At 43.2% G+C, this 25,288-nt stretch overlaps 1 protein-coding gene across 6 annotated transcripts in view; it reads left to right on the top strand.

The window, feature by feature from the left end:
- The window catches only part of LOC146203200 (uncharacterized), a 105,436-nt gene extending 80,669 nt beyond the window's left edge, over positions 1-24,767 (top strand). For 5 of the 6 annotated variants that reach the window (XM_084588559.1, XM_084588556.1, XM_084588554.1 and 2 more), the window contains 6 exons: positions 1,035-1,065; positions 1,560-1,624; positions 3,807-3,912; positions 9,292-9,341; positions 15,363-15,512; positions 23,566-24,767. In XM_084588559.1, the coding sequence (XP_084444685.1) occupies positions 1,035-1,065; positions 1,560-1,624; positions 3,807-3,912; positions 9,292-9,341; positions 15,363-15,512; positions 23,566-23,672 (509 nt within the window). In that variant the 3' untranslated portion in view covers positions 23,673-24,767. The remainder of the gene's footprint in view (positions 1-1,034; positions 1,066-1,559; positions 1,625-3,806; positions 3,913-9,291; positions 9,342-15,362; positions 15,513-23,565) is intronic. The other variant, XM_084588557.1, reaches the window with a different exon arrangement.
- The last annotated feature ends 521 nt before the right edge of the window (positions 24,768-25,288 follow it).

The raw sequence follows: 25,288 nt of genomic DNA, 5'->3' as shown, positions 1-25,288 counted from the left end.
GGCTTTCACCTTTACGTTTTGGAAAGTTCTAAGCATCCCCCATTATATTTTACAAAATTTGCTAATTACTAGCACTGATGCCAGCGCATGAAAGGTCATCTTTACAGGGACGTTAGGGAAAGCACTCCTGTAGTAGCACAGTGCATTGCTGAAATAACCACTGTTCCGCTGAACAGCAGTTCGGTAAACAGAATTAAATCTGCTATATTTTTGCATGGTATTTCCGAGGAGGTGATGCCACTGTTCAATATAAATAGTAATTGATCATATGCGGGTTCAGTATACCTACAGGGTCGACCGTGTAAGCCCCCTTGCCCAGCCGTATCACTGGTTTGTGCCTTCTTCATTGTCACCTTCAGTGCTGTGTGTAACGAACCAGACAATGCATGTGCTCTTCCAAATGGGATGTTGAGGCCTACCGCCCTGCCGGGGTGGCGCAGTTGTTACGGCGCTTGAAAACTGCGCCCAAGGACGCGGGATCGAATCCTGGCCTCGGCAGCCGCTTTTCGGTGGAGGTGAAAAGCAAGGTGCCCGTGTGCTGTGCGATGTCAGTGCACGTTAAAGAACCCCAGGTGGTCGAAATTTCCAGAGTCCTCCACTACGGCATCTCTCATAGCCTGAGGCGCTTTGGGAATTTAAACCCCACAAACCAATCAACCTTTGTCCTGCCAGCCATTGTGCACACATCACATTGGTGCATCAGTGTTGAGGTGACTCTTTGGGTAGGAGTTGCTCTCCTGACTTCTGGAGCAATGCTGCATATGTGTGTGTGATGAAAGGTTGGCAGAACTTCAGGGGTGTGAGAGGGCTTCGGTACACTCTTCCTCCTTCTCGCGTGATGGCCTTTTGTGTTACAAAAATACATTGTTTTGAAAGCGCGCATTGTGCTAATCAGAATTTTATCAACTGAAGGTTTTGAAAATATTCACTTTGAACAGGAAACCAGCTGTTCACACTGGCCTACTTACTGTTTCTGTGGTGCTAGGAATGTTTTAGTGTGGTCTGCAGTCTCTCCTGTTTTTTTTCGTGTTCAGGTGGACAGAGGCAGCTCTCGGTCAGGCCTGCGTGAGTGCTCTCTGTTCTCTCCATTTGTGGGTTTTTCTCTTAGTCTTCTTGATTCATGTTTTATCTGCATGCAATACCTATAGTGGTAGTGCCGACACTGGGTCATTATGGTAGAACTGTCCCCCGTCCCAAGAAAGAGCGCAAAGACAGAATGCCTTAAATCAAGCAGATAATGCCATGTACAAAAGAAGCCCACGCCTTTTGCTGCTGAATGGTATAGAAGAAACGAAGGCAAGTACCCATTTGGGGAGAGGAAGCAAACCAGCGCACCCTGAAAAAGTAAAAGAAATGCATTTCTTAAATCATGTATCATTATTTTGGAAATTAAGTGCTTTGGAATGCGGTAAGAGACTGTAACAGGAGCCTTTGCGAAGTGGTGGGAAAGGAAGCTGAAGGGAAGGGGCTATAGATATTTGTGTAGGTGGGTTCCCTCAGTGCATCACTACTGCGCAGTATTACTGGTTTTGTTGCTGCATACCCTTTCTTGGTCACAGGAGAGCATCCCCGTCACCATTGGAGATCCTGGATGAAGATGGGCGGCCACAGGCCACTTGCAGAAGTAGGTGGCAGGCAGTGCTGCCTGTATAACAAACAAAGGTGTCCTAACAAGTTCTTATAAGGCAGACAGCACATGCACTAACTTCTGCCTGACTTTGTAGTGTTTGCAGGATTTTGGTACAACTGCATTGATTTTAGTTACTTTAAATTCAAGCACTAGGAGTCTTACTATTTATTCGCACAGAGATGCCAGTCACCACTTGCAATCCCAAAAAAGCGGAGACAAATAACATGTCTAGGCACTAAGTCAACACAGTGAATTGCTTTTCTGTAGATACACAGAATTAATAATTATCCCCTTAATTATTATGAAAGATGCCCCATTTTTGCTAGAAACACAAGGGAAAGGCCTTGTGGCACTCTTTCTTTGCCCAATTTTAAAATTTGAATGGAGTAGAAATGGTGTTCAGATTTACTGAGAATAGCCAACCCTTTGCAGTTGCTCAGATTGCGTTGACGTGCCACAGTATTGTATTTCTAAACTGCCATTGCATCATATTGTCCTGAAAATAGTGATATGAAAATTGATCAACCCATTGCAGTTGAACAATGAGCAGGTTGTTGTAGCTGCTCACCAACCTAACATTTGCCAGGGTGGTCTTGTACGATACTTTTTGAGACTGGAATGTTGATCAGCTAGAACCTTCCCGATTCAGCCATAACAGGAGGTAGGGCCCTGTAAATGAAAGCAACGTTTCTATGAAGGAAGGACCTGATGGTTGCTTATTTGTGTCCTTATTCTGTGCAGCTGCTTCTGGGCACATCCTCTCCCTTTGAAATTTCTCTTTGTTGTTGGTAATGAATGAGAATAAAGTGAAAAATGGCCAAGCATGGTGTTGGGTTTCTTTGGTGCAATACTTTGTAAAGAGTGGGAGCATGATGCAGAAATGATTGTTTAGAGGAGTGTGTTTGTGAGGTCACTCGCCTTTGCACGTGCACAGAGAGAATCTAAATCCAGTTGAAAAGAACACGAATCGTTACTAGAATGTGGTAGTGGGCTAAGAAGAAGCATCATACTGGCATGTGGAAGCACTAGTATGCTCACAAGTAGGTCAGGAATTCTGACAAAGTGATGTACAGTCTAGCATCAACATTTCAGAGATGCACAGTGATTTGAAACCTGTACATTAAAATGATCGGGAACTTTTGACTCTAGAAGATGCAGTGGGCAGGTACCTGACCACACTGTCTTTGCATTTGCAGCTGCAGTTCTGGGGGTAGTGTGGCCGACGCATACAAGCCTGAAGGCCGTAACTCACCACATAATGTGTTTTGGCTTGGTTGGTGGGTTTAACTAGTCCCAGAGGGACTGAGGCTGAGAGGGATGCTGTACTGGAGGGCTCCACATGATGTCGCATGGTATCGGGTACCTTGCCTCCATCAGAAAGCAGCCACCATGACTGGGATTGAACCAGAGTCTCTGGGATTGGTAGTTGAGCGATGTAACTTAGTGAGCCACTGCGGTGCCTTGTGGTTATGGCGCATGGGCATCTCCTTTCAAAAAGTTGCTCTAAACATAGGCTTTCTGGTCAGTTCGGGTCCATGACATCTGCTGTCAGTTTGATTTCCTAAAAGGTGTTGTAAAAGAAAGATGCATAAATTGTGATGAAAAGAACAGCTGTTGTTTTAGGGTGTGACATTGCGGTAGGTGCATTATATGCCACTGAGACCTGGCTATCCCTTCTCTGGTCAGCTCAACAGCAAAGAAAATGCTTGACTACAGGGGGCAGAGGGAGAACAAAATATATCGGGAAAAATGTGTGTGTACTTGTGTGAATGCATATTTACGGACCTACGTGCACATCTGCTGCGGGTGTTTGCCTGTTTATTTCTCTGCGTGCTTACATTTGCGTACCATGTATGCATCCTGTGCAGACGTTTTCACACAAGTATACTTACTTGTGCCGTTTTCCTGGAGTGCCGGGCCATTTTCTCAACCTCCTATGGCCGTTTTTGTTCGTTTTGCCTTACTGTAAAAGTATTTTTTTTAACTAGCTCAACATCAAGTGTTACCGAGTGACTCCACTTGTTGGGAAGCCAGTAGGATCAGTGTGCATGTCCCCCCTCCAGGACGCACAAGAGGTATGGTTGTGGACGGCGGGTGTGCTTTGTGCTGATTCAGCCTTGGGCAGAGCACCGACACTTGTCCCTGGACACCACTGAGTTTTTTCGTTTCTGTGCAGCCATCACATGGGAGCAGTTGCTGCCAACAATAAGAGAAGAGCATTCATCGACCCCTGAGGAAGAGCCAGACTTCCCATTTCAGCAGGCCGATGAGACCGCGGAGGCGTAAGTGATTGGGCTGACTGCTGACAGAACATGGGAGAGAGCACATGTTCTGTAGTATGAGGGGGGGAGTGAATTCCTGACATTCCCTCTTACTGCACACGTAAGTGGCAGCATCGAAACACCAGCGGGGTGCTGGTGTTGCCTATATGCTCTTGCATATAATGCAGTGACACCTGCTTTTGGGTTTGGAACGTGTACTGTCATTGAAAGATAGATTGATAGATGTGTTTATTAAATGGAAAGGCACAGAGGTTGGCCAGAAAATTGAGCGACTGGCCTGCTACCCTGCACCAGGTAAGGGGGAAGGGAGAAGAAATATGGTTATGGGATGAATGGCGATGTAATGAGGGTAAATATGAAACAAATTCACAGGTATAGTAATTTGTCTCACAAGTGTGAGTTCAGTCCCATGTTGCTCAAGAAACGGCAAAAAGCCCGCATTGCCTGCAAAGCTTTCCACTTGTCCGACCAATAAGTGCCCGTTAGTAAATACTCCGACAGAGGCCTGCTGTCCAAAAGCTCCAAGGAAGCAGCCAGTATTATCCTTTTGTGCGCATACACTGGGTACACCGCTAATATAATCTCCACAGTCTCCGTAATTCCACAAGTTGAACATTCCGGAGAGTCTGCCTGTCCAATTAAATGCAAGTATTTGCTTGTGAAAGTCACGTTTAAACACAGTCTGTGCATCAAACATGCATCATGGCTTGGAATTCTACGCAGAACAGAATATAACAGTGCCCTGTCTAGTCTCCTGAGATGAATGCTTCGGGTGTCTGGCTGAGCCCAGTAAGCTGTCATCGTACTCTTCATACAGTTTGAAAGACGCCGCATGGTATCCACACTTGAAAAAGGCACAGCTGTTTGGAGGCCACTGCAATGGGCATGCTTTGCTTAAGCCTGCTGATTTTGGCCTGCTGATTTCCATCAAGCCGCAGTGTGCAGTGATCGATTGAAATATTATCCTGTGGCCTTGTGCGAGAGACTGGTAGGTAGTGTGGTGTAGATCATTGAGAGATGCTATGCCTGTATTGCACCTAATGCTGTAATGGTTGCACCTAATGCTGTAATGGATATCTGGTTTCTAGTTGGGTACGTGGCTTCCTCCTCTCATGGTCGTTAGTTGCCACGATTGCGTGTTTTTGAAGACAGTACACAGAATTAGGGAGTAGGGAGAACAATGTTTTTGCATGCATTCGTGACGGAAACACCTTTCCTGGACGTTTGGTCTGCATGTTGTTTGAGCAGCGAGAAGTTTGTGACCAGGCTAGGTTTCAGTAGAGCGGACATTGCTCACTGCATAGAGCTATTGTGTGTCGCTGACGAAGCTGAACTGACCAGTGGCAGATAGAAGGCCAGCAGTCTGCCAGATAATTGGTAGTTTGTCCTTGCTCAGGCCAGGGCCCGCTTGCACGAAACGGTCTTAAGACTGTCTTAGCTAAGGTCAGACTTACCTGGAGTCTAAAGGATAGGCCGCTAAGACTGGAGTCAAGACTGGTCCGCAGTTCTGACTTGAATATGTTGCTTGTATGATTACGACTCTAGTGCCATCTTAGTTAAGACACAAGAACGCCAGGTCCTGTTCCTGCTGTAAGATGTAAACATTCCATCAATCTTGCACTTTATAAATTCCATGCTATTGTTTTTGCTGCTTAAGAATGTGTTACGAGGAAAAATGCCCCAAGTGGTTGCTGAAGGCGTTCAGGGAAGCCACTCTGGTTAACACGAGCCGAACCAAAGCATTTGGCGTTCGGAACACGAGCAATCTTAAAGAAGTCTGGTCTTACTAAAGACACCGTTTAAGTCTGCACTTAGCTCAGACTTTATCGTGCAAGCCGGCCCAGTTCTTGCACGCCACATTTGTTTAATGTATCCAAGTGATTACCTTTGTGCCACAAGAGGCTGTCTGGAATCCTGTGAGCGGGATGTAGAAGGGCACCGCTTAGCCTCCTGAGACCTGGGTTGCATTTGGGGTCACAGTTTTTCTCGGGGCTTTTAGATTAAACCAGTTTTGATTACGAATGTGAAAAGTGTTAAATGTTTTCTCAATAGCACTAATTGTTTTAGCCAACTGTAGTGTCAGATATATAAAAAAAAAAAACAGCGCAAAGAATAAAGTGCAGGTGCAGTTTAAATTTTCTGTGCATTCGTTTTATTTTGGACTTTGATATAAAATCTTATGCTCTAAATGTGTGCAGAAATACCAGGAACAGGACTTTGCTTTTTCATCATGTGCATCCAAGTACTCGTAGGCTACTTAATGCTGCCACGCTGCAGCTCATTCTTTCAGAACCCTTTTTAGGCAATTTGAGCAATGTAATGCTATCAGCGTTGCTTAGATGTGTGAATAGGTGTCCAGCATATAGACAACTGTTTTATTAGGATGAATACCTTGGCATTGGAGTGCTGGTTCAAAACATAATGTCGAGTAGAGTTGAGCCCACCTATAACGGACGCAGTTATAATGAATGCTCCCTTATTACGAATAAGGGTGTAGCCACTGTCACAATATGTATTAGGGCTATAACGAACAACAACGAATGACACCCATTGACTTACCACAGCACAGCAGTCAAAAGATGCGCGCTTCCCGCCAGTGCAGAGACCAACAAGCATATCTCAGATCATGCACAGTCTCCCAAAGAAAGTGCCCACCTTCCAATAGAACAGGTTACTTAGTGAATGGGTGTACCCCAGTTGGGTAAAGCGTCTAACGTGAAAACAAATGAGTGGCAAGCACGCAAAAGGGGCAGCGTTGGAAGGCCTGTGATCAACCACCATCCCAGATTGGAGGTCTGAATATTACTAGTCTTCCGGTTATTGCATTTCTTGGTAGGGTCTTCCAAAAATTATTTGAGAAAACAGCACTGGGACGGGGGGGGGACAAGGGCATGAGTGAGATGGGCCAACACTGCACCAGTCTAGACTGAATGATAAATGTGTGTGAAAATTCAGAATTTTCAATGAATTGAGTGCCCTTCTATTTGATTTGCTAAATGAATCAAATAGTGCATGTTCAAAATTATTCTAAGTGAATGGATTACGATTTCAGCTGTTTACTTTTGAGCAGTGGACACAAAGTTGTAATTTAGCACACTAGTTTTCCCGTTTCGAAGACAAAGCCTAATGCGATGTCATGCCATGATTAGTGCTGCTGCACATTCATCGCCGCGACGCAGTTCATTCATGTGGTGGCGTTCTTGGTGCTCCAACATAAGGCCTCTGGTACTGGGCAATGCAGCAGGGTTAAGCCAGTTATTGGAGGCAGTGGCTTAGAGTTTAGATTGAATTATCAGCAGGAAAAAAAAAGTGAGCTTTTTATTGCAAACTTAACAAGGAGTGACTCACTGTCACGCCAAGTCAAATTTTAGGCCAAGTCGAATCTTGGGCATTGAAATTTGTTTAAGCTGCAATTGTCATAGGTTGCTTTTTCAAATTTTAAGTGGTCCAGCACTATTAATCTTGAAACATACAAAACATGAGCTGCATTATGAATTTAGGAAAACCAGTTTTGTCAAATAATAATGCAGGACGATTCATGGAACGCAGTTATTCAGTTGGCAAATTCCTAATCTGCTGAACATCTATCCTGACCTGATTGATGTCATGAAAACCTGTTGTCTGCTTTCCAAAAACAAAGATTTTCTTAATGAATTATGTTTAAACCAGCTTGTGTGTGTATAGCAAAGCAATGTCAATTTATTTGTTGTTGTTTAGCAGATCATGCACTGCTTATTCTCTGGATATTTTTCTTTTCATTCGTACAAGTGAGCTTATTTCAGGTTATCTCTTATATTCACTTGATTGTTTTGTAACAGAGATGCTTTTTACATACTTATCTTCATTGCTATATGACAAAACCTTGCAGTCTTCCTGTTATATTGCATATTTTGTTTCTAATATTGCATTTGCATGATGTCCAAACTGTAGCTGTATGAATGCAGGGTGTCTAGGGCATAAGTCAGGTGACCATGCGAGTCACCTAGTGCTCTCCACCCAGACAGCTGTATTTTCTCTAAATACTACTCTCATTCCTCTCAGCAGCTGAGATGTGGTGCTATTCTGTTTGCATTCATTGTCAGCAGCAGAAGGGTTAAGCTCTGGGCATGTGCAATGATCATGTCGGAGCTACATACTTACTTCTTGCCGTGTGTTTCACAGTAAAGGTCACTGTTGTCTTTCAACAGCTACAGCTTTTTTAACTCTGCTAGCTGTAATTACTAGCTAAATTGAACCAGTATTTGTATATTTGAACTAATATTTGAATATTTGTACAAATATTTCCTCAAGTGGCAAATAATCACAAATATTTATCTATATTAGATTCAATTTCATTACTATTACATTCATATTTTGTTCTGTTTATAGCTATCCTGTTTTCAATCTTGTACGGTGGAAACATTATTAATAATCTAATTCTCGAAGAAGCACTGTTCGCATGCCCCTGGTTATTACACTGAGACAGCATGCACAAGAGAAGCCAGATACATGGCAGCAGTTGTCATTTATCTTCACTGCATTCAGTTGGTCTTCCTTTAGTTTCCAGTATACAAAACTCTTAGCTGCTCATAGCAACTGTCTGCATGCCATTATCACGAAAGGATAACTAAGGGGTGGTGCTCATGCCACATGCCAACTGCTATCACAGTGACGGCCATCAATTGAGACCATAGCAATAGCCAGTTTCACACTGAAAGAAATTAGGGGCAGTTTTTCTTTTTTTCTGCATCACAGGGAACTGCGTTGCTTGGCTTAATTCTCACGGGTGTACTCGCTTGGGGCTCAAAGGGTACCTCAAGGTCACTGCCAATGAGAACACGGTTGATGTTGCATTCAGATATTTGTGTTGCATATTAAAAGGATAGGAGTGCTTACTCAACCTAATGTGTTTTTATGCTCAGAGCACTAGGGCATCGAGCTCTTCCATGTGCTGTGCTAAATTCTGTACTGTTGTGTTAGAACACTGTGCTTTAAAGGAGTAGAGAAACTCAAATGTTTATTTCAATTAATTCCTGCCAACTCTTGTGCAAGCCTACCCAAAAGTTGGAATTGCAAAAATGTCACTTTTATTTATTTTTTTCCATTGCCCACGTCTGTCAAGTAACAGTCATCGTTCAACGGTTCAAACTCAGACAGCGTGTGGTAAATAAAATTCCCTTTTAAGTCATTTATCTGGTGTAGGTAAATTTTACATTGTGACTCGTGTATGCTGTTGTCTCACACACTATTAAAGAAAGAAAAGGTGTCCAAATATTTGGCGTCTCTACCCCTTTCAGTTGCAATTGTTAAGAAAGGCCAGGTTGTGTGCACTGCTGCACTAGATGTGGTGCCTTTTCCCTCCATGTGTGCTGAAGCAGTGCCACATGTTCTTTCTCGCAGAGTGCCATGCGCGACGCCCCCGTTGCCGGTAGAGGCCCCAGCTGCTGAAGGTAAGCCTGTTTGTCTAAGTGGCTCATCTAAGTGGCAAGCCAAACAGCCAAGCAGCCCTGTAGTACTGGATCTCACTCCGATGCATGCTGTGGAGATTTGTTGAAGAACCAGAAGCTTGCTCTCATGTTGCCAACTGCTTTTTCGGGAAAGCAACCACCAGCGAGCCAGGTGAAAGCTGTGCAGTTCAAATTTTCGTTAGCGGAACTGATGTGTAAGCAGTTTGATGAATTTTCTAATGCAAAGATGCACCGTTGATTTCTACCTCGCACTTTCCATTATTGCATCCAGATTCTACGTGGCTGACTGGCTCGGCTTGACAACACAATTGCTTGACAGTCAACAATTTTGATAGGTGCTTGTTGTTTTAAGGGAGGAAGGTATGTCAGAGCTCTTACTTTGAGAAGAAATCTTATGCTAATAATGCGCATATGTGTTTTATACAGTTGTAGTGCATTTTCCAAGATTGTCCTTCACGGTAGTTGTTGTCAGTGGGTGGATGCAGGGCTGTAAGGTACTACCAAGCACTTCCGAATGCCTCTTCAAAGCTCTTTACATGCAGAGCTGTAAGATGCTAGCAAGCACTCGTGAATGCCTCTTCAAAGCTCTTTGAGAATCTGCGCAGGAGTTGTTACGAAAGGGCAGTGGTGATATGTCCTACATTTGGTGCATATCTGGACTATGACATGAAAGAATGGATCAGAGGAGCAGATATTTAACAAAGAACATTTACGCTTGCTCCCACTGAGTTCTGCGACACTGTGTTCGTCAACATTCCTTAACCTTTATTCGAAATACAGTGAAACCTCGTTATAACGAACAGTTAAAAAATCGGAAAATAGTTCGCTCTATCCATAATTCGTAATATAAAATTTCATGGAAAATACATGCAAGAGCAGCAAAATTCAATCTGAGAAGGCACAGCAACTCGGAGGGTGCCTACTTGGGTCACGTCCATTTATTTATGCGCAAAGAACTGCGTTATCGCGGCCTGTTGTGTTGATCGTGTTTCGTATCAAGCCCTGTTCCACAGTTTGCAAACACTCAACAAGGCCAAACCCACTGCTCTCAATAGCACTGCAGTGGCTGCGCTGTAAATCTAATGCAGCAAGCGCTTCTTGTGAAGTCGGAATGTTCTCATCGTCTGCAGGGTCAGCCTGAGCTTCGTCTAGGGGATGTTCAGAAACTTCCACAGCGATTTCGACGTTCGTCAGTACAGCCATGGTCGCCGCGATATCGTCGTCGCCTACAAAGTCTTCTACAGTCATTGTTGCGGGCATGTCACCAACAAAACGCGAAAAATCGTTCCAGGCCTCATCGAGCTCGCGGAGCCCTCTGCTTCTGCTTCGTCAAGATCGTCCCCATCGTCACTTGATGCACGGGCCTCTGCTGGAACAAAACCTATGGGCCGAAAGCAGTTGGCAATCGTTTCGCCTTGATGCTGTCCCATGCCACTTTAATGCCCAGAAAGTCTATCTTCAAGTCCTGCTTCATACGAAGCTTCACGAGAAGAGAGTGTCAATCAGTCTCCTCTTGTAAACTGCCTTGAAGGCCTTGATTTTATCTCGAGCTGGGTCTTTAACGTCAGTGCTGCTCTTTTTATCACGTTCACTGCCATCACAGCACTACGCACACCCGCGCACCACACTCGACACGACGACCGACACAGCCTCCACCGAATGCTACGACGGCCAAGCCGCGACACCGCTGCTAACACTAAAACGCGAACGACGCAAAAACCAAAAAGGCAAAAGCAACATTTGATCGCGCCACTGTTGCCGCTGCTGAAGCGGCGCTGTCAGCGATTGCGAGATGCGAACAATTTTTCATGGCCTTCGAGGTCACTTCTGCACACAGGGGTGATCTTGGAGGCCATAAATTTTTTTGGCTGTCAACTCTCAATGCCGTCATGGCATCTGTGGCGCTGTCAGCGCCTGCGAGGTAGTCCTGAATGTTTGCTACGCCGCACAACACACTTGTAGTGCAACGAAGCCTGCCTCCTGCTATTAAAGTGAGGTAGTACTTGGCGTCGCGAAGTTCGTAATATCCAATTTATGCCGAACCGCGTTCGCTATGGGATGGTAAAAATACACGTGTTTGACAAAAATATTTCGGAAGAGTTTGATATAGTCAATAATTCGTTATATCCGTGTTCGCTATATCGAGGTTTGACTTGTCAACAGCGTTGTGCAAGATATTTTTACACTGCAGTTTGGCTTCTGTAGGCTTTAGTGGAGCCAAAGATTCGAACACCTGTGATAGTTGAATTAACCTAGACAAATGGCTGTTGACTTTCACATTCTTTTCTCGCAACATACATCTGGTTTCTGGCCTTGTCTAGCTTTTTTTTTTATGGCTTTGCAACCTACTGCATTATTTAGTGCTTGCTCAATGGTATTTCTTTCAGACAGCAGTCACTGTATCTCTTCAGAACGTAACTCATCCAACTTAAACAGCCTATGCAAGCCTCAAGAAAACCATTTAGATTTGCAGGGAAAAACACCAGCAGTCATTCTTTTTTACAGGAATATATAGAAATTTTCAAAGAAGTTGGTGCAGTGTTAGAAAATTTGTGATGTCAAAATGCTGTAATTTGTCATCGTTCGCTATCATCGTCGTTACGGTATAATCAAGATGAACAAATACATTTTCATTTTTAGTCAGTGCTGCCCATTACACTAGGTAACTTGACAAAGAAACATCATTGCAGGTGACAAAATCTGTGTGCGCAATAAAGGCTTTACAAAAGTTAGCGCCATCTAGTGAAAGAGACAGAAACTGTGCATGGCGGCCATGTTTTGTTCAGTCTGCCCACGCCTCCCATCGAGTACGCTGTCAACGTGCGCCTTAGTGGAACCCGTGCTTGCACTGCAAGGTGCATTGGAATGATCACAAGCGAATGTTTCATTTTTTAACATCACAGCAGTCGCTGCTAGCATCAAGCTCTATTCGGAATGATGCCAGCATGTTGCTGCGTACTCTTCTGCAGCAAGCGTACCGTCGTAGATGCACACGGAAACAAGGTACTATATGCGTGTATGCGACCACTCGTTTGCCATTCTGATCGGCTTTACAAGTATCACTTGCATCATGTAAAGCATTACTGCACGTCCCTCTGACTGGGAGCTAGCTCACAGAACGTGCTATCATCTAAAACAGCAAGGTTGTTTTGCGTGCTATGGAGCCTTGTCAACTTGAAGGATAAGCTTATGGTTCGATGGAGGACACGGGAGAAGGAGCAATGCATGTATACCGAACGCTATAGTTCAGATACGTTCTTTGAAACCTTTTGTACGTAGGTTGCATTTACCATTGTGTATTTGATATAAGATAAGGGCATGATTACCGAAAGTACTTTTCACAGTCGTACGAAATTGTAGTGCTTGGTGCAGAGAGCAATACGGCTGTCTGGTGCACCCGAAGTGCGTGTTTCACGCTGCAAAAGCTGCTGCCAAACCCGCGGCGTTTAGTAAAGCAGAAGATGACATCCCACTAGTGTGTTGTAATATGCTCACGTCCAGTCCGTTTCGAAAGATGTTATCACGTGATAATGCATGCGAAGTCTGGTCCACGTCCAGAGCGCGCAGCTCAGGTTTGCATTCTGTGCCTTCATACCTGCCAGTGCGGCCGATGAAATAACGAAGTTTGCTTTTCACTTTTGTGCATTTTATCGAGTTGCCCGATAGTTGACTAATTGACAGCCACCTGAAATTCACTTGATTTAGTAAATATGCCAATTTCTTGTTTATTCCTTCTGTCAGATAGCAAACATTTGGAGCCTTAACCTCATATGAAAGTGCTGTCATGGGAAGCTTCGAGGAACTCAGAGGAAGAGGAACTCGGCTGAAACAAAAAGGAATTTGAAAAGTCAACTAACATTACTGTGAAGTGTCAGTGCTTGGTGCAACTGGCTGTTTTCATAAAGTCAGATTTATATTATATACTACTGTTATAAAACATTAGGGGGACATTAAGCTCCGCCGTTAAGGGTTAAGCTCCGCTGTTAAGGGTATGACGCGATAGCGTCTCTCTCTCACACACACACATTTTCTTTCTTCCCTTTTTTGAATTTTTAGCTTTTATTTTATATTTCGATTATTAGTTTCTTTATTTTATTTAATGTTTTATATTTTTATACACCAATACTCAGGGTCAGCAACAATCTCCTTTCTATTCTGAGCAATTTGACACCTTTGAGCACATTCAATTATTTCAATTAATCAATTACACATTCTAAATTTTCTTCATTAGCATCACCAAGTACTGGTTTTTCCTTCTGAGCATTTTGTCACCTTTAAACCCTCAATTTTTATTTATTTTTATTCTTTTCTTGATTTATTTTATTAATTTGTCAATTAATTAAATATTTATATTGCACACCAATCAGTCTTCACTCACTGGAAGCAGAAATTACCATTACACATTTTTCTTTTTTTTTTTTTTACGCAGCCCCCGATTATTTCCGAGACCTGTGCCAATAACTGCGTCGACGACATAGGCAGGAAAGTGTTAAGCGCCATTCTGACTTACGTCAAATTATGCACGATTCTTTCATCTCAAAACAGATTGCATTCTCGCTCATTTCACCAACAAGTATCCCACTGGTAGCAGTGGGATGAGCGACGGTGATGCACAAACCAAGCAGACTCGCGATCGTCTCTCATAGTCGTTAAAGTAAATAGCAAAGGCACACAGACAAAAAAAAATCTGCACATTACAAAACTCTAGATATTGTACCTGGATACGGATGACTCTGCACGGATCGACGAGGGGCCCATGCAAGACTCGTAGAGCAGTTTGTAACCGCTACGCCTCGGCTGTCAAAATACGCTTCTTGGCTTCGCTAATAGACACCGCCAGGGACAGAAGAGAGGTCCAAGCACAGCACACTAGGTTACAACATGAAAAGCGCGGACAGAACGGCGAGCGCTGATGGACGGACACGAATTGAACCAAAGCGAACGGACGGAGCGAACAAAATATGGCTGCCAGCATGGGATCAGCGTGCCACTCATGGCTGCCAGACTTACTTTTGTAAACCCTCTATTATTTGCTGCATTCATCAGCTGAGTAACACAAAAAGCATCTCATTTTTGGTAAGAATGAAAAATCCTGAATTTTTCTGAAAGCAAAAAAATATTCTGCTTTTGGTGTTTCGCAATCAGAAAAGCAAGTATATTGGTTTGCACACAGTTGCGTACAAACCATATATACATAAACTTAATTCTAATGAGCCTTTGTTTGCAAAGCGCACTTGTTTTTCAGTCAGAAAAAAAAAGCACAATAACTTTGAATGCAACACTCATCAGATTTTCATATAGCAGTGAAGAAATTACTCTTCTTCTCTCGTGGAACAGCCAATCATTACTGCAGCTGCTCTAATGTCACAATAAAGCAAACTTTCCAAGTGTCTGCTGGCTTTGAAATTTGTCCATGTTAGGCTTCAAGACTTCTGTAGTGAGAGGTGTTTGGTCGGCTTGCTGCTGTTGCACAAGCTGTTATTCTGTTTCTCGAAACTGGCACTTTCTTAGCCCTTTGAAGCCCTTTCGTGTTAATAACACCCCCTGGTGAAATTTTGGCTGATACAAGTGGTGTATGGCTCTAGTTACTACTGGTTGGTTCCACTTGAATCTAACTGGGGCTTGAATTGGCCACAGTTGAAGTTGGTCAAATTTGAATCGTTCCTTAAACAATTGGACTAGTTAGGATTTTCACCAGGGCTTGCTGGAAAACTCTGCCCTCTTTTCCTTCACCAGTCTCGCATGCAAGTTCCAGAAACACCTAATGTGCACGAGGCTGCCGCCCCTTGCTTCTGCACGCAGGATCGCCCCTTCTTTTTTTTTTTTCAACCCAGTGTTGTGGTGAATTTATATAGACTGAGAGCAACAATGGCCATTCTGTTTAGGCCTCTTGTGTGCGCCTTACTGGCTTTGGTAGGTGTCTGGAGGGCACTGTGAGAAATGTATTGAGCCCCATTGTCCATGTTTTGCTGTTCATTGAAAACCTGTGTGTGACTATTGCAGCCTCACCACAGCAACCACTGGCATCCCTGCCAGTGTGGCAGCGGCTGCAGGAGGCGAGCAATGAGCGTGGCACATGCACATTCGAGGAATTGGTCCCCACGGAGGTGTTCAACAGGCGAACTGTGGCTGCCACCTTCGGCTCCTTGCTGCGTACGTCTCTTGGTTGATTTTTTTTTGGCTCATCTTGCGTAGTACCGAGCTGAGAAGCAAGTGTGAAACGAACGTTCATTGGGAGAGGGAACAGCGGGGGATAATTGCTGGACCAGGGCTTATATAGTGCTATAATGGTGAACCAAACAGTGGGAGAGACAGGTACAGTGACAGTCTAGACTCTCTAGTCTAGAGAGCTCTAGAGTCTCAAATGAAGTTTATTTCAAATGACATAGCTTTTCCAAGTAAAAAAAAAAACGCACACAGCAACAGGCAGAATGACATCAACATTCTACGTAAATTCCTGATGCCATTCTGCTTTTCGTTTACATATATGATGCGTGTGAAAATTGAGTGAAACATTGACTTAGATACCCATCCTTTGTGGTGCTTTGAAGTTGTGGATGATTGGATGGGCCCTGCTGGGGTGGTGTAGTGGTTATGGCATTCGACTACTGTTCTCAAGGATGTGGTATCGAATTCTGGCCTGAGCATCCACTTTTCGTTGGAGGTGAAAAGCAAGGCGCCCGTGTGCTGTGCGATGTCAGTGCATGTTAAGGAACCCCAGGTGGTCGGAATTTCTGGAGTCCTCCACTACGGCGTCTCTCATCTCCTGAGCCGCTTTGGGATGTTAAACCCCACAAACCAAACCAACCAATGATTGGATAGGGCGGACACATAATGCCAGTAGCCTCGATAAATTCTCCCAGTATCCTAACTTGTCAGTGTCACGTCAAAATGGCAGTGTCTGCTAATCCACTTGAGAGCAAGTACTGTCGCTTCTTGTCCTTTTCTCCCTTTCTTTGGCTTCCTTAGTATATGACAACAAAGAAACCAATGCCCACTGGTGCTAAACAAACTGCAGCCTTTCATGCGTACATTGCACTGAAGTCTTAAAGTGGCACTGAAAATTTGGTGCAATGAAAATAAACATGTCTTGGCAAAGGGTGGCTCTAACTTCCTGTGTCATGGGCTCGGTTCTTCCAAGCTTGAGGAAAGCTTCAAGTCAGTCCAGCTAGCACGTGTTGAATAAAGGATATAAACCCAAGAAACCAGTTGATGGAGTGTGTGACTAGTGGGTGGTGGAATTAGATGACGTTCATGGATAACGACTCGCTCTATGCCGCTAAACTGACCATTGCACTATATTGATCATCTGTGCCAGGCTATGTTTTTCTGAGTGTACAGTGTGCGAATTTTCTCGCCTCTATGCATACGCATGGTGCCATTTTGATGCCTTAGTCTCTGCACTGAACTCAGAAAGCAGTGTCGCATTGTTTTTTTCTTCTGTTCTCTGAGTAAAAGTCAATTTTATTTATTTAATTATTTATTTATTTGAGTACGTACAAATCGCCCCACTTGGCATTAGAGTACGGGGGGTACGCAAAGGGAAAGGCAAAAGCACTGTGAACAGATGTACATTACATTCATACAAAAAACCCAGCAACAATTCAGCTAAGAACAGTAACAAACACTTGGGAAATGCTGTGCAAGTCATGAAAGGGTTAAAATACATATATATAGCGAAAAAGTAGCGTGTAAAAGCTCTCTGTTGATAAGGAGAGCAGTCAATAGCTTATGGTGCATGGCACGGTGATGCATCAGTTAGTCCCCGTAAATGTGTTTCAAGAGCGGCTGGAAAGCTATTGTCATCTAATGAAACTAATGCGTTTGGGAGGCTGTTTCATTCACTTATTGTGCGTGGGAAAAAAGCTGATTTAAATACAGATGTCCGACAGGTAATTTCACATGTTTTACGGATATGGTCTCTTCTATGGAAAATGTATGTGGGAGGTGCAAGGTAAGCATTACGGTCAATGCCAAAATGTCGTTTAAAAGACTAATCTGAAGAAGGTGGGACAGAGCTGTAGGAAATCCAATCCTAAATGCTTTTTAACGCATTGGCACTGCTGTGACAATCATAAGTGTTTAAATGAAATGTGCTGCATGATTCTGTATCACTTCAAGTTTCTTGATAAGGATTTTAGTAGCTGGATCCCACACTACCCTTGCTTGTTCTAAAATTGAGCGCACGTTTGAGATATACAGTTCTTTCACGTCACCTGGTATGTTACGAAAATTTCTTTTAATGAAGTTGAGTACGCGATCAGCCTTCATTGCCATGTAATCAACAGGCTTGTTCCAGGTGAAATTATGAGAAAAATAAATGCCTAGGTACTTAACATCCTGATATGTGGCTATTTGATGACTATTTAAAAAGTAACTACTCAAGATGTTTACCTTTTTTCGGCTAAAACGAATATGGGAGCATTTTTTAGGATTTAGTCATATTCCATTTACAGCACCATGCTATGATCCGGTTAAGGTTTGTTTGTAGATCGCTTTTATCTTCCTTATTTTCTATATTTCTATACAATACGCAGTCATCTGCATATAGTCTAATTTTAGAAGTTATACCCAGACCAATATCATTTATAAAAATTTTAAAAAAGAACCGGTTCTAGCACAGATCCCTGCGGTATGCCAGATGTAACCGGAACATATTGTGACTCAATGCCGTTGATGACGACTTTTTGGCTGCGGTCATGTAGGTAGTCTTTTACCCAGTGTCCATCATCATCATCATCAGCCTGATTATACTCACTGCAGGGCAAAGGCCTCTCCCATATTTTTCCACTTAACCCGGTTCTGTGCAAGCTGCATCCACTTGACCCCTGCGAACTTCTTAATCTCATCCGCCCACCTAACTTTCTGCCGCCCCCTGCTACGCTTTCCTTCCCTTGGAATCCAGTTTGTTACCCCCAGCGACCATCGGTTATCCTCTGTTCGCACTACATGTCCTGCCCATGTCCATTTCTTCTTCTTAATTTCTACTAGAATGTCGGTAACTTGAGTTATTTCTCTGACCCTCTCTGCACGCTTTCTATCTCTTAATGTTACCCCTACCATTTTTCGTTCCATAGCCCTCTGGGTTGTTCTCAACTTAAGTAGAACTCTCTTGGTTAGCCTCCACGTTTCAGCCCCATAGGTGAGTACAGGCAAGATGCAACTGTTGTATACTTTCCTCTTGAGCGATACCGGTAAGCTGCTAGTCATAATCTGCGAGTGCTTGCCAAATGCGCTCCATCCCAATCTTATTCTTCTTGTTATTTCCTTTTCATGGTCCGGATCTGCGGTTACTACCTGTCCTAAGTAGACATATTCGTCCACTACTTCCAGTATTTCGCTACCTAATGCAAACTGCTGTTCCTTCCCGAGGCTGTTGAACATTACCTTAGTCTTCTGCATATTGATTTTCAAGCCTACCTTTCTACTTTTCCTGTCTAGGTCATCAATCATTATTTGCAGTTCATCCTCCGAGTTGCTTAGCAAGGCAATGTCATCAGCAAATCGCAGATTACTGAGGTATTCTCCATCTACCCTTATCCCTAACTGCTCCCATTCCAAGTCTCTGAATACTTCCTCTAAACAAGCCGTGAATAGTACTGGAGAGATTGTGTCTCCTTGCCTAACACCTTTCTTTATAGGAATTTTGTTGCTTTCTTTATGCAGAACTATGGTTGCTGTGCAGCCACTATATATATCTTCCAGCACTTTCACGTACGGCTCGTCTACCCCCTGATTTCGCAATGCCTGCATCACCGCCGAGGTTTCAACTGAGTCAAATGCTTTTTCGTAATCAATGAATGCTATGTATAAGGGCTTGTTATATTCCGAGCATTTTTCTATCACCTGATTGATGGTGATAGAAAAATGATCCTTTGCTTGATTGCAGTCTAAGGTTGTCCTGATTCTATTAGCGATTACCTTAGTAAATAGCTTATACGTAACAGACAGTAGGCTGATTGGTCTGTAATTTTTAAGGTCCTTAGAGTCCCCTTTCTTGTGAATGAGGGTAATGTTTGCATTCTTCCATGGTTCCGGTACCGTCGATGACACCAGGCACTGCGTATACAGGGTGGCCAGTTTTTCTAGCACGATATCCCCCCCGTCCTTCAGCAAATCTGTAGTTATCTGATCCTCTCCAGCTGATTTCCCCCTTTTCATAGTTTCTAGTGCTTTCTTGACCTCGTCCTTCGTCACTGGTGGAACGTCTGACTGTTTTTCCCTACCGCCAATCTCATTACGGTCCTGACTACTTTGGCTACTGTAGAGATCTGTATAGAACTCCTCGGCTACTTTGACTATCTTTTCCATATTAGTGATGACGTTGCCCTCTTTGTCCCTTATCGCATACATCTGGATTTTGCCTATGCCCAATTTCTTCTTTACCGCTTTAAGGCTTCCCCCGTTCTTTACAGCATGCTCAATTTTCTCTATGTTATACTTCCTTATATCGGCCACCTTGTGCTTATTGATTAGCTTTTATATCTCGGCCAATTCGATCTGGTCTGTTGGATTGGAAGCTTTCATACTCTGGCGTTTCTTAATCAAATCTTTCGTCTCCTTAGACAGCTTACCGGTATCCTCTCTAACTATCCTACCGCCTACTTCTACCGCGCACTCAGTAATGATATCTCTGAAATTATTGTTCCTTGCCTCTAGGGTAATGTCGCCATCCTCAGTTAGAGCTGAATACCTATTCTGTAGCGAGATCCTGAACTCTTCTGCCCTCCCCCTCACCGCTAATTCGTTTATGGGTTTCTTTCTTACTAATCTGTTGCGTTCCTTCTTCAGATTTAGGCTAATTCGGGACCTCACCATCCTGTGGTCACTGCATCGCACTTTCCCGATTGCCTCTACATCTTGCATAATGGCGGGGGTTGAACACATTATGAAGTCGATTTCATTTTTAGTCTCTCCGTTAGGACTTTTCCATGTCCATTTCCGGTTCTTCCGTTTGCTGAAGAAGGTATTCATGATTCGTAAGTTATTGCGCTCTGCAAATTCAACTAGTAACTCCCCCCTGCTATTCCTAGAACCAATGCCATAGTCACCTATTGCCTTGTCTCCTGCCTGTTTTTTCCCTACCTTGGCATTGTAGTCGCCCATTAGTACAGTATACTGTGTCTTTACTTTTCGCATTGCCGATTCTACATCTTCATAGAAGCTTTCAACTGTCTGGTCATCATAACTACATGTAGGTGCATAGGCCTGTACAACCTTCAGTTTATACCGCTTATTAAGCCTAATTATGATGCCTGCAACCCTTTCATTAATACTATAGAATTCATCAATATTACCCGCTATATACTTATTGACAAGGAAACCTACTCCTAGTTGTCGCCTCTCTGGTAAACCTCGATAACACAGTACATGCCCATCCTTCAGTACAGTATATGCCTCATTCGGCCTCCTAACCTCACTAAGCCCTATGACATCCCATTTCATGCCCTCTAGTTCCTCTAACAGCACTGCTAAACTAGCTTCACTAGCTAGGGCTCTAGCATTAAACGTTGCCAGGGTCAGTTTCCAATGGCGGCCTGTCCAGCGGAGCCAGGCTTTCTTAGCACCCCCTGCTGCGTCACAGGTCTGACCGCCGCCGTGGTCAGTTGTTCCGCAGCCGCTGGTGACTGAGGGCCGGGGTTTTATGGAGCTTATCATAGGAGGTGTACCCAGGTATTACCCAGTGTAATACCTTGTAAGGCAAACCTAGGCAAGAAAGCTTAAACAGCAGCAAGGAGTGGGACACCACGTCAAAAGCCTTCTGAAATTGCAGCAGTACGCAGTAAACCTGTTTACCACAATCAAAAGAGAAAAAAATGTCGTGAAAATTCCACAAGTTGGGTCGCACATGACTATCCAGCTCTGAAGCCACGTTGAAATTTGACAAAAAGTTGGTGATCCTGCAAATGACAAAATATAGAAAAGTAAAGAATGTGCTCTGAAGACTTGCAGCACACACTGGTTAGTGATATTGGCCTGTAGTTTTCAACTTGGCATCGAGGACCATTTTTGTGTACTGGCACAATGTTCACTATTTTCTATTCATCAGGTAGAGCACTCGAAGATAATGACACACTAAACAGGACAGCAAGAAATTTATAACGCGGGCACACATTTTGAGCACATGACATGGAATGTTGTCGGAACCAGTGGCTGAATTAGATTTTAATTCCTGCAGGAGTTTCAGGACACCTTCGTAAGAAATAATTACGTCTGGCATACTATCCAGGCAGTAGGGAATCAACCCGGCTGTGATATAATCAATAGGTGCAAAAAACATGGATCTAAAGTATTTATTCAAGTGATTAGCTTTTTCTGCATCGCCAGAAATTAGACCTTCAAGAGACACTATCTGAGGAATGGAGCTTTCTTCTTTGGCAGTCGATTTTACATGTTTCCATATTTCTTTTGGATTACATTTCAGCTTTATACTTCGAGAGGCATTGAAGGCATCTTTGGCATGTTCTATCTTTGATTTGATTGTTTTTTCTTAACTCATCTAATTGGCTATGAGTTTTGTTATCCTTTGTGATAATATACCTTTGGAAAAGGCGGCCTCTTTGATTTAGCAGACGCTTTATTTCAGGAGTGAACCACGGTTTGTTATGTCTTTGTCTACACGTTAAGAATTTGGATGGAATGTGTTTGTCGATTAGGGAAAGTAGTTTGATTCTAAACAGCACCCATAGGTCATTAATATCAGAAGTATTAGCATAGTCTAAAAACTCTTCATAGAAAACCTCAAGGTAGTGCGTTATTAAACCATAATTACCTTTCTCGAAAAAGAACACTTTACGTGGTAAGGCTTTAGTCGGTGACCAGCGCCTGCAGGAAATTTATGCCAATACAGCATCATGGTCACTAATACCGGGCATGGGTAAGACGGGCCCCACCAGCCTATTGGAGTTTGAGAATATCAGGTCAAGTGTGAAAACGCTATCACCGCATTGTCTTGTGGGAAAGTTCAGAAATTGATAAAGGCCGTTGGCAGTGATCATATCACTAAATTTGTTTGAGAGGCCACAGTGAGAAGACAAAACGGGGGATCTGTGCTTCCAACGCACGGAAGGCATATTAATATCACCACCAAGTATATAATCCGTCGTCTGACTTTGGAGGTCACGAGAGAGGGCAATAAAACTATCTGGATTGCTACAACCAGGGCTACGATAGAATGCGCCAAATGCAACATGTATGGCATCATGCAGACTCACTCGGCACCACCCAGTTTTACAGTCAATATTCGAGCTATTTATTAAAACACTTGGGAAGCATTTATCAACTAAAAGAAAAACGCCACCCCCATGCCTGTCTCGATCTCGCCTGTAAACCGTAAAAGCCGAAGGGAGAACTTCACTATATTTTACAGTTGCAATGTGAGGCTTGGAAGAAAGGATGAGGCTAGCAAGTGCATCACTTTTGTTTGCAATGCTCGACAGTTAATCATTAGAATGTTCAGGATAGTGTGCCGAGGGGCGGAGCGATAAGCAGCACGACATGCGGTTTTATCTTTTCTGACTATCTTGCCACCATATATAGTTATCTTTTAGCTTCAGTAACGATGTCTTTGTAGGCGGCATAGACATAACATCAGCCATTTATTATGAGCTTGTCGAAGCTTATTTTGAATGACAAATTCCCCAAGTTTTTTGTATGCATAATGTACTGCGTTCGAAAAGCTTTCCTGGACCGCATACTCATCCGCATTCAGCATATATGGCTTTCATTTTTCATGGTGATGTTTGTTTAGCAGAAAAAAACTCTTTTAGAAAGTTGGATTTAAAACTGGAACATTCTCGTGCCTGCCACTTGCTTCAAACTCGTGGCTTCTAGACCAAAAAGACTGTGACGGCCATTTTGAAATGTTATGCTAGTTTAGCCCTACCTGGGGGATCCGCGTGCAAAAAAGTGCAAGGACAGCTTGTGGCAACAATTTTTTTTTTTTTACTATTTCTAGCTTAAGCTAGCCTTTTTTTTTTGTTAAAAATTATGTTACCCATCAGCACAGCCCAACTTTGTCTTCAGCCTCAAAGTTGCCCAATATGTGTGCCCTGATTTTATGATAAGCTTTGTGCACCTGTGACGAAAGGACCGCTGTTTCTGGCTGTTTTTGGGAAATTCTGGCTAACAGAATGCACTTGGTAGTGTCAGGTAGAGCTGTGTGACTGGAAGGTGTTGCTTTGACGCCCTGTGGTTTTCCTTGTAGGCTTGCATCAGCAAGGAGTGGTGGAACTCAGCCAAGATCAGCCGTATGGCCCTATTGTTATCCAGGTGGCTCAAGAGGAGCAAGAGATTCCTCCGGAGCCATTATAAGCATTTGCATCTGTATATTCCCATTTGTACTACCCCTCTTTACATGTGCCCTTTGCCTCCACAAAACCTTTAGAGAGGCCATTGTTTCATACAACGGGTATTGCAAAGTTCCGTCCAACTAAACACAGTAAGCACCAACCCTGCATCCAGCAGTGGAAGACCGTTAGACTGGTTAAAACCTGTTGCTGTACCCTATTGCATATGCTTTGTCTGCACCTGAGTACACTACAGCTGTTTGTTATTGTACTTATTTACTTATAAAGTACTTTTTTGCATGTTGTTCGTCATGTTGGCCATTCAGGTTTTTGTGGACAGGGTTCATTTTGTGTCCCAGCTGTGATATGGGAAGCGCTCTCAGCGATTTGTCTGGAAGTGAATTGTTTTTTCATCAAGTACAACTTCCTTATTTGTTTTGTTTGTTTATGTATTACAGTATTTGTTCTTACGTTGCTCATTTGTGTTTCTTTATTTACTTTGACAACATGTGCTGCAACTGGTTTTCTGGACGGGGCCCATCTTGTGGCCTACCTGTGATATATGCAGTTCTTTTGCTATTTTGTTTTCACCTGTGGTTCATTTATTCGAGTGCAATAAACCTACCTGTTTATTTTATTGCCTTGATTATGAAACTTGCTGATGTTTTTCGGCTAAATGTGAGCAGAAATCATTTCAGGGTCAAAATGTGTTTCTCTTTTATGTACGCAGCTGGTTTTCTGGATGGGGCCCATCTTGTGGCCTACCTGTGATATATGAAGTTCTTTTGCTGTTTTGTTTTCACCTGTAGTTCATTTATTCGAGTGCAATAAACCCACCTGTTTATTTTATTGCCTTGATTATGAAACTTGCTGATGTTTTTCGGCTAAATGTGAGCAGAAATCATTTCAGGGTCAAAATGTGTTTCTCTTTTATGTACGCAGCTGGTTTTCTGGATGGGGCCCATCTTGTGGCCTACCTGTGATATATGAAGTTCTTTTGCTGTTTTGTTTTCACCTGTAGTTCATTTATTCGAGTGCAATAAACCCACCTGTTTATTTTATTGCCTTGATTATGAAACTTGCTGATGTTTTTCGGCTAAATGTGAGCAGAAATCATTTCAGGGTCAAAATGTTTTTCTCTTTTATGTACGCAAGACTGCTTAGGTCAGATTCTATGCTTATGTTTTGCTTTTCACTGTTGCATGCAAAGATGCTGAATACTAGTGTAATCTCTTTTAAATACAGCTTAGAGATTCATATGAGAAACTTTAGGGTCAAAGTTCTCAAACTGTACATATTATAAGTATTGCACACTGCAATGTTTGTAATTGTTGCTTTGTGGGATCAAGGAGTGGTGTGCTGTAGCAGGATTGAAAGCTAGTCTCGGTGGTACGTTGTTGAAGGGAACAAACGAAGCACAAGGGAGAAGAATAAGGCTTGCAGTGAACTTTCTTGTCATTTGTTTGTGAGATCCATGGTAGGTAGGAGAAGGCAAGAAGGTTAGGAAGCACGAAATAAAATAAACAAGGGGCTGGAGACATTTCGACAAAAAGAGTTGTCTGCCAAAACAAAGGCAGCTTCTCTTATTCAAAGGTAATGACTATTGGCCTTAATACATGGTGCAGAACTTTCAAGGTAAGG

The sequence above is a fragment of the Amblyomma maculatum genome, chromosome 1, assembly GCF_055883805.1.
Source record: "Amblyomma maculatum isolate TAMU_Amacu chromosome 1, ASM5588380v1, whole genome shotgun sequence".
Lineage (NCBI taxonomy): Eukaryota > Metazoa > Arthropoda > Arachnida > Ixodida > Ixodidae > Amblyomma > Amblyomma maculatum.
This window is presented reverse-complemented; position numbering and strand designations above follow the sequence as displayed.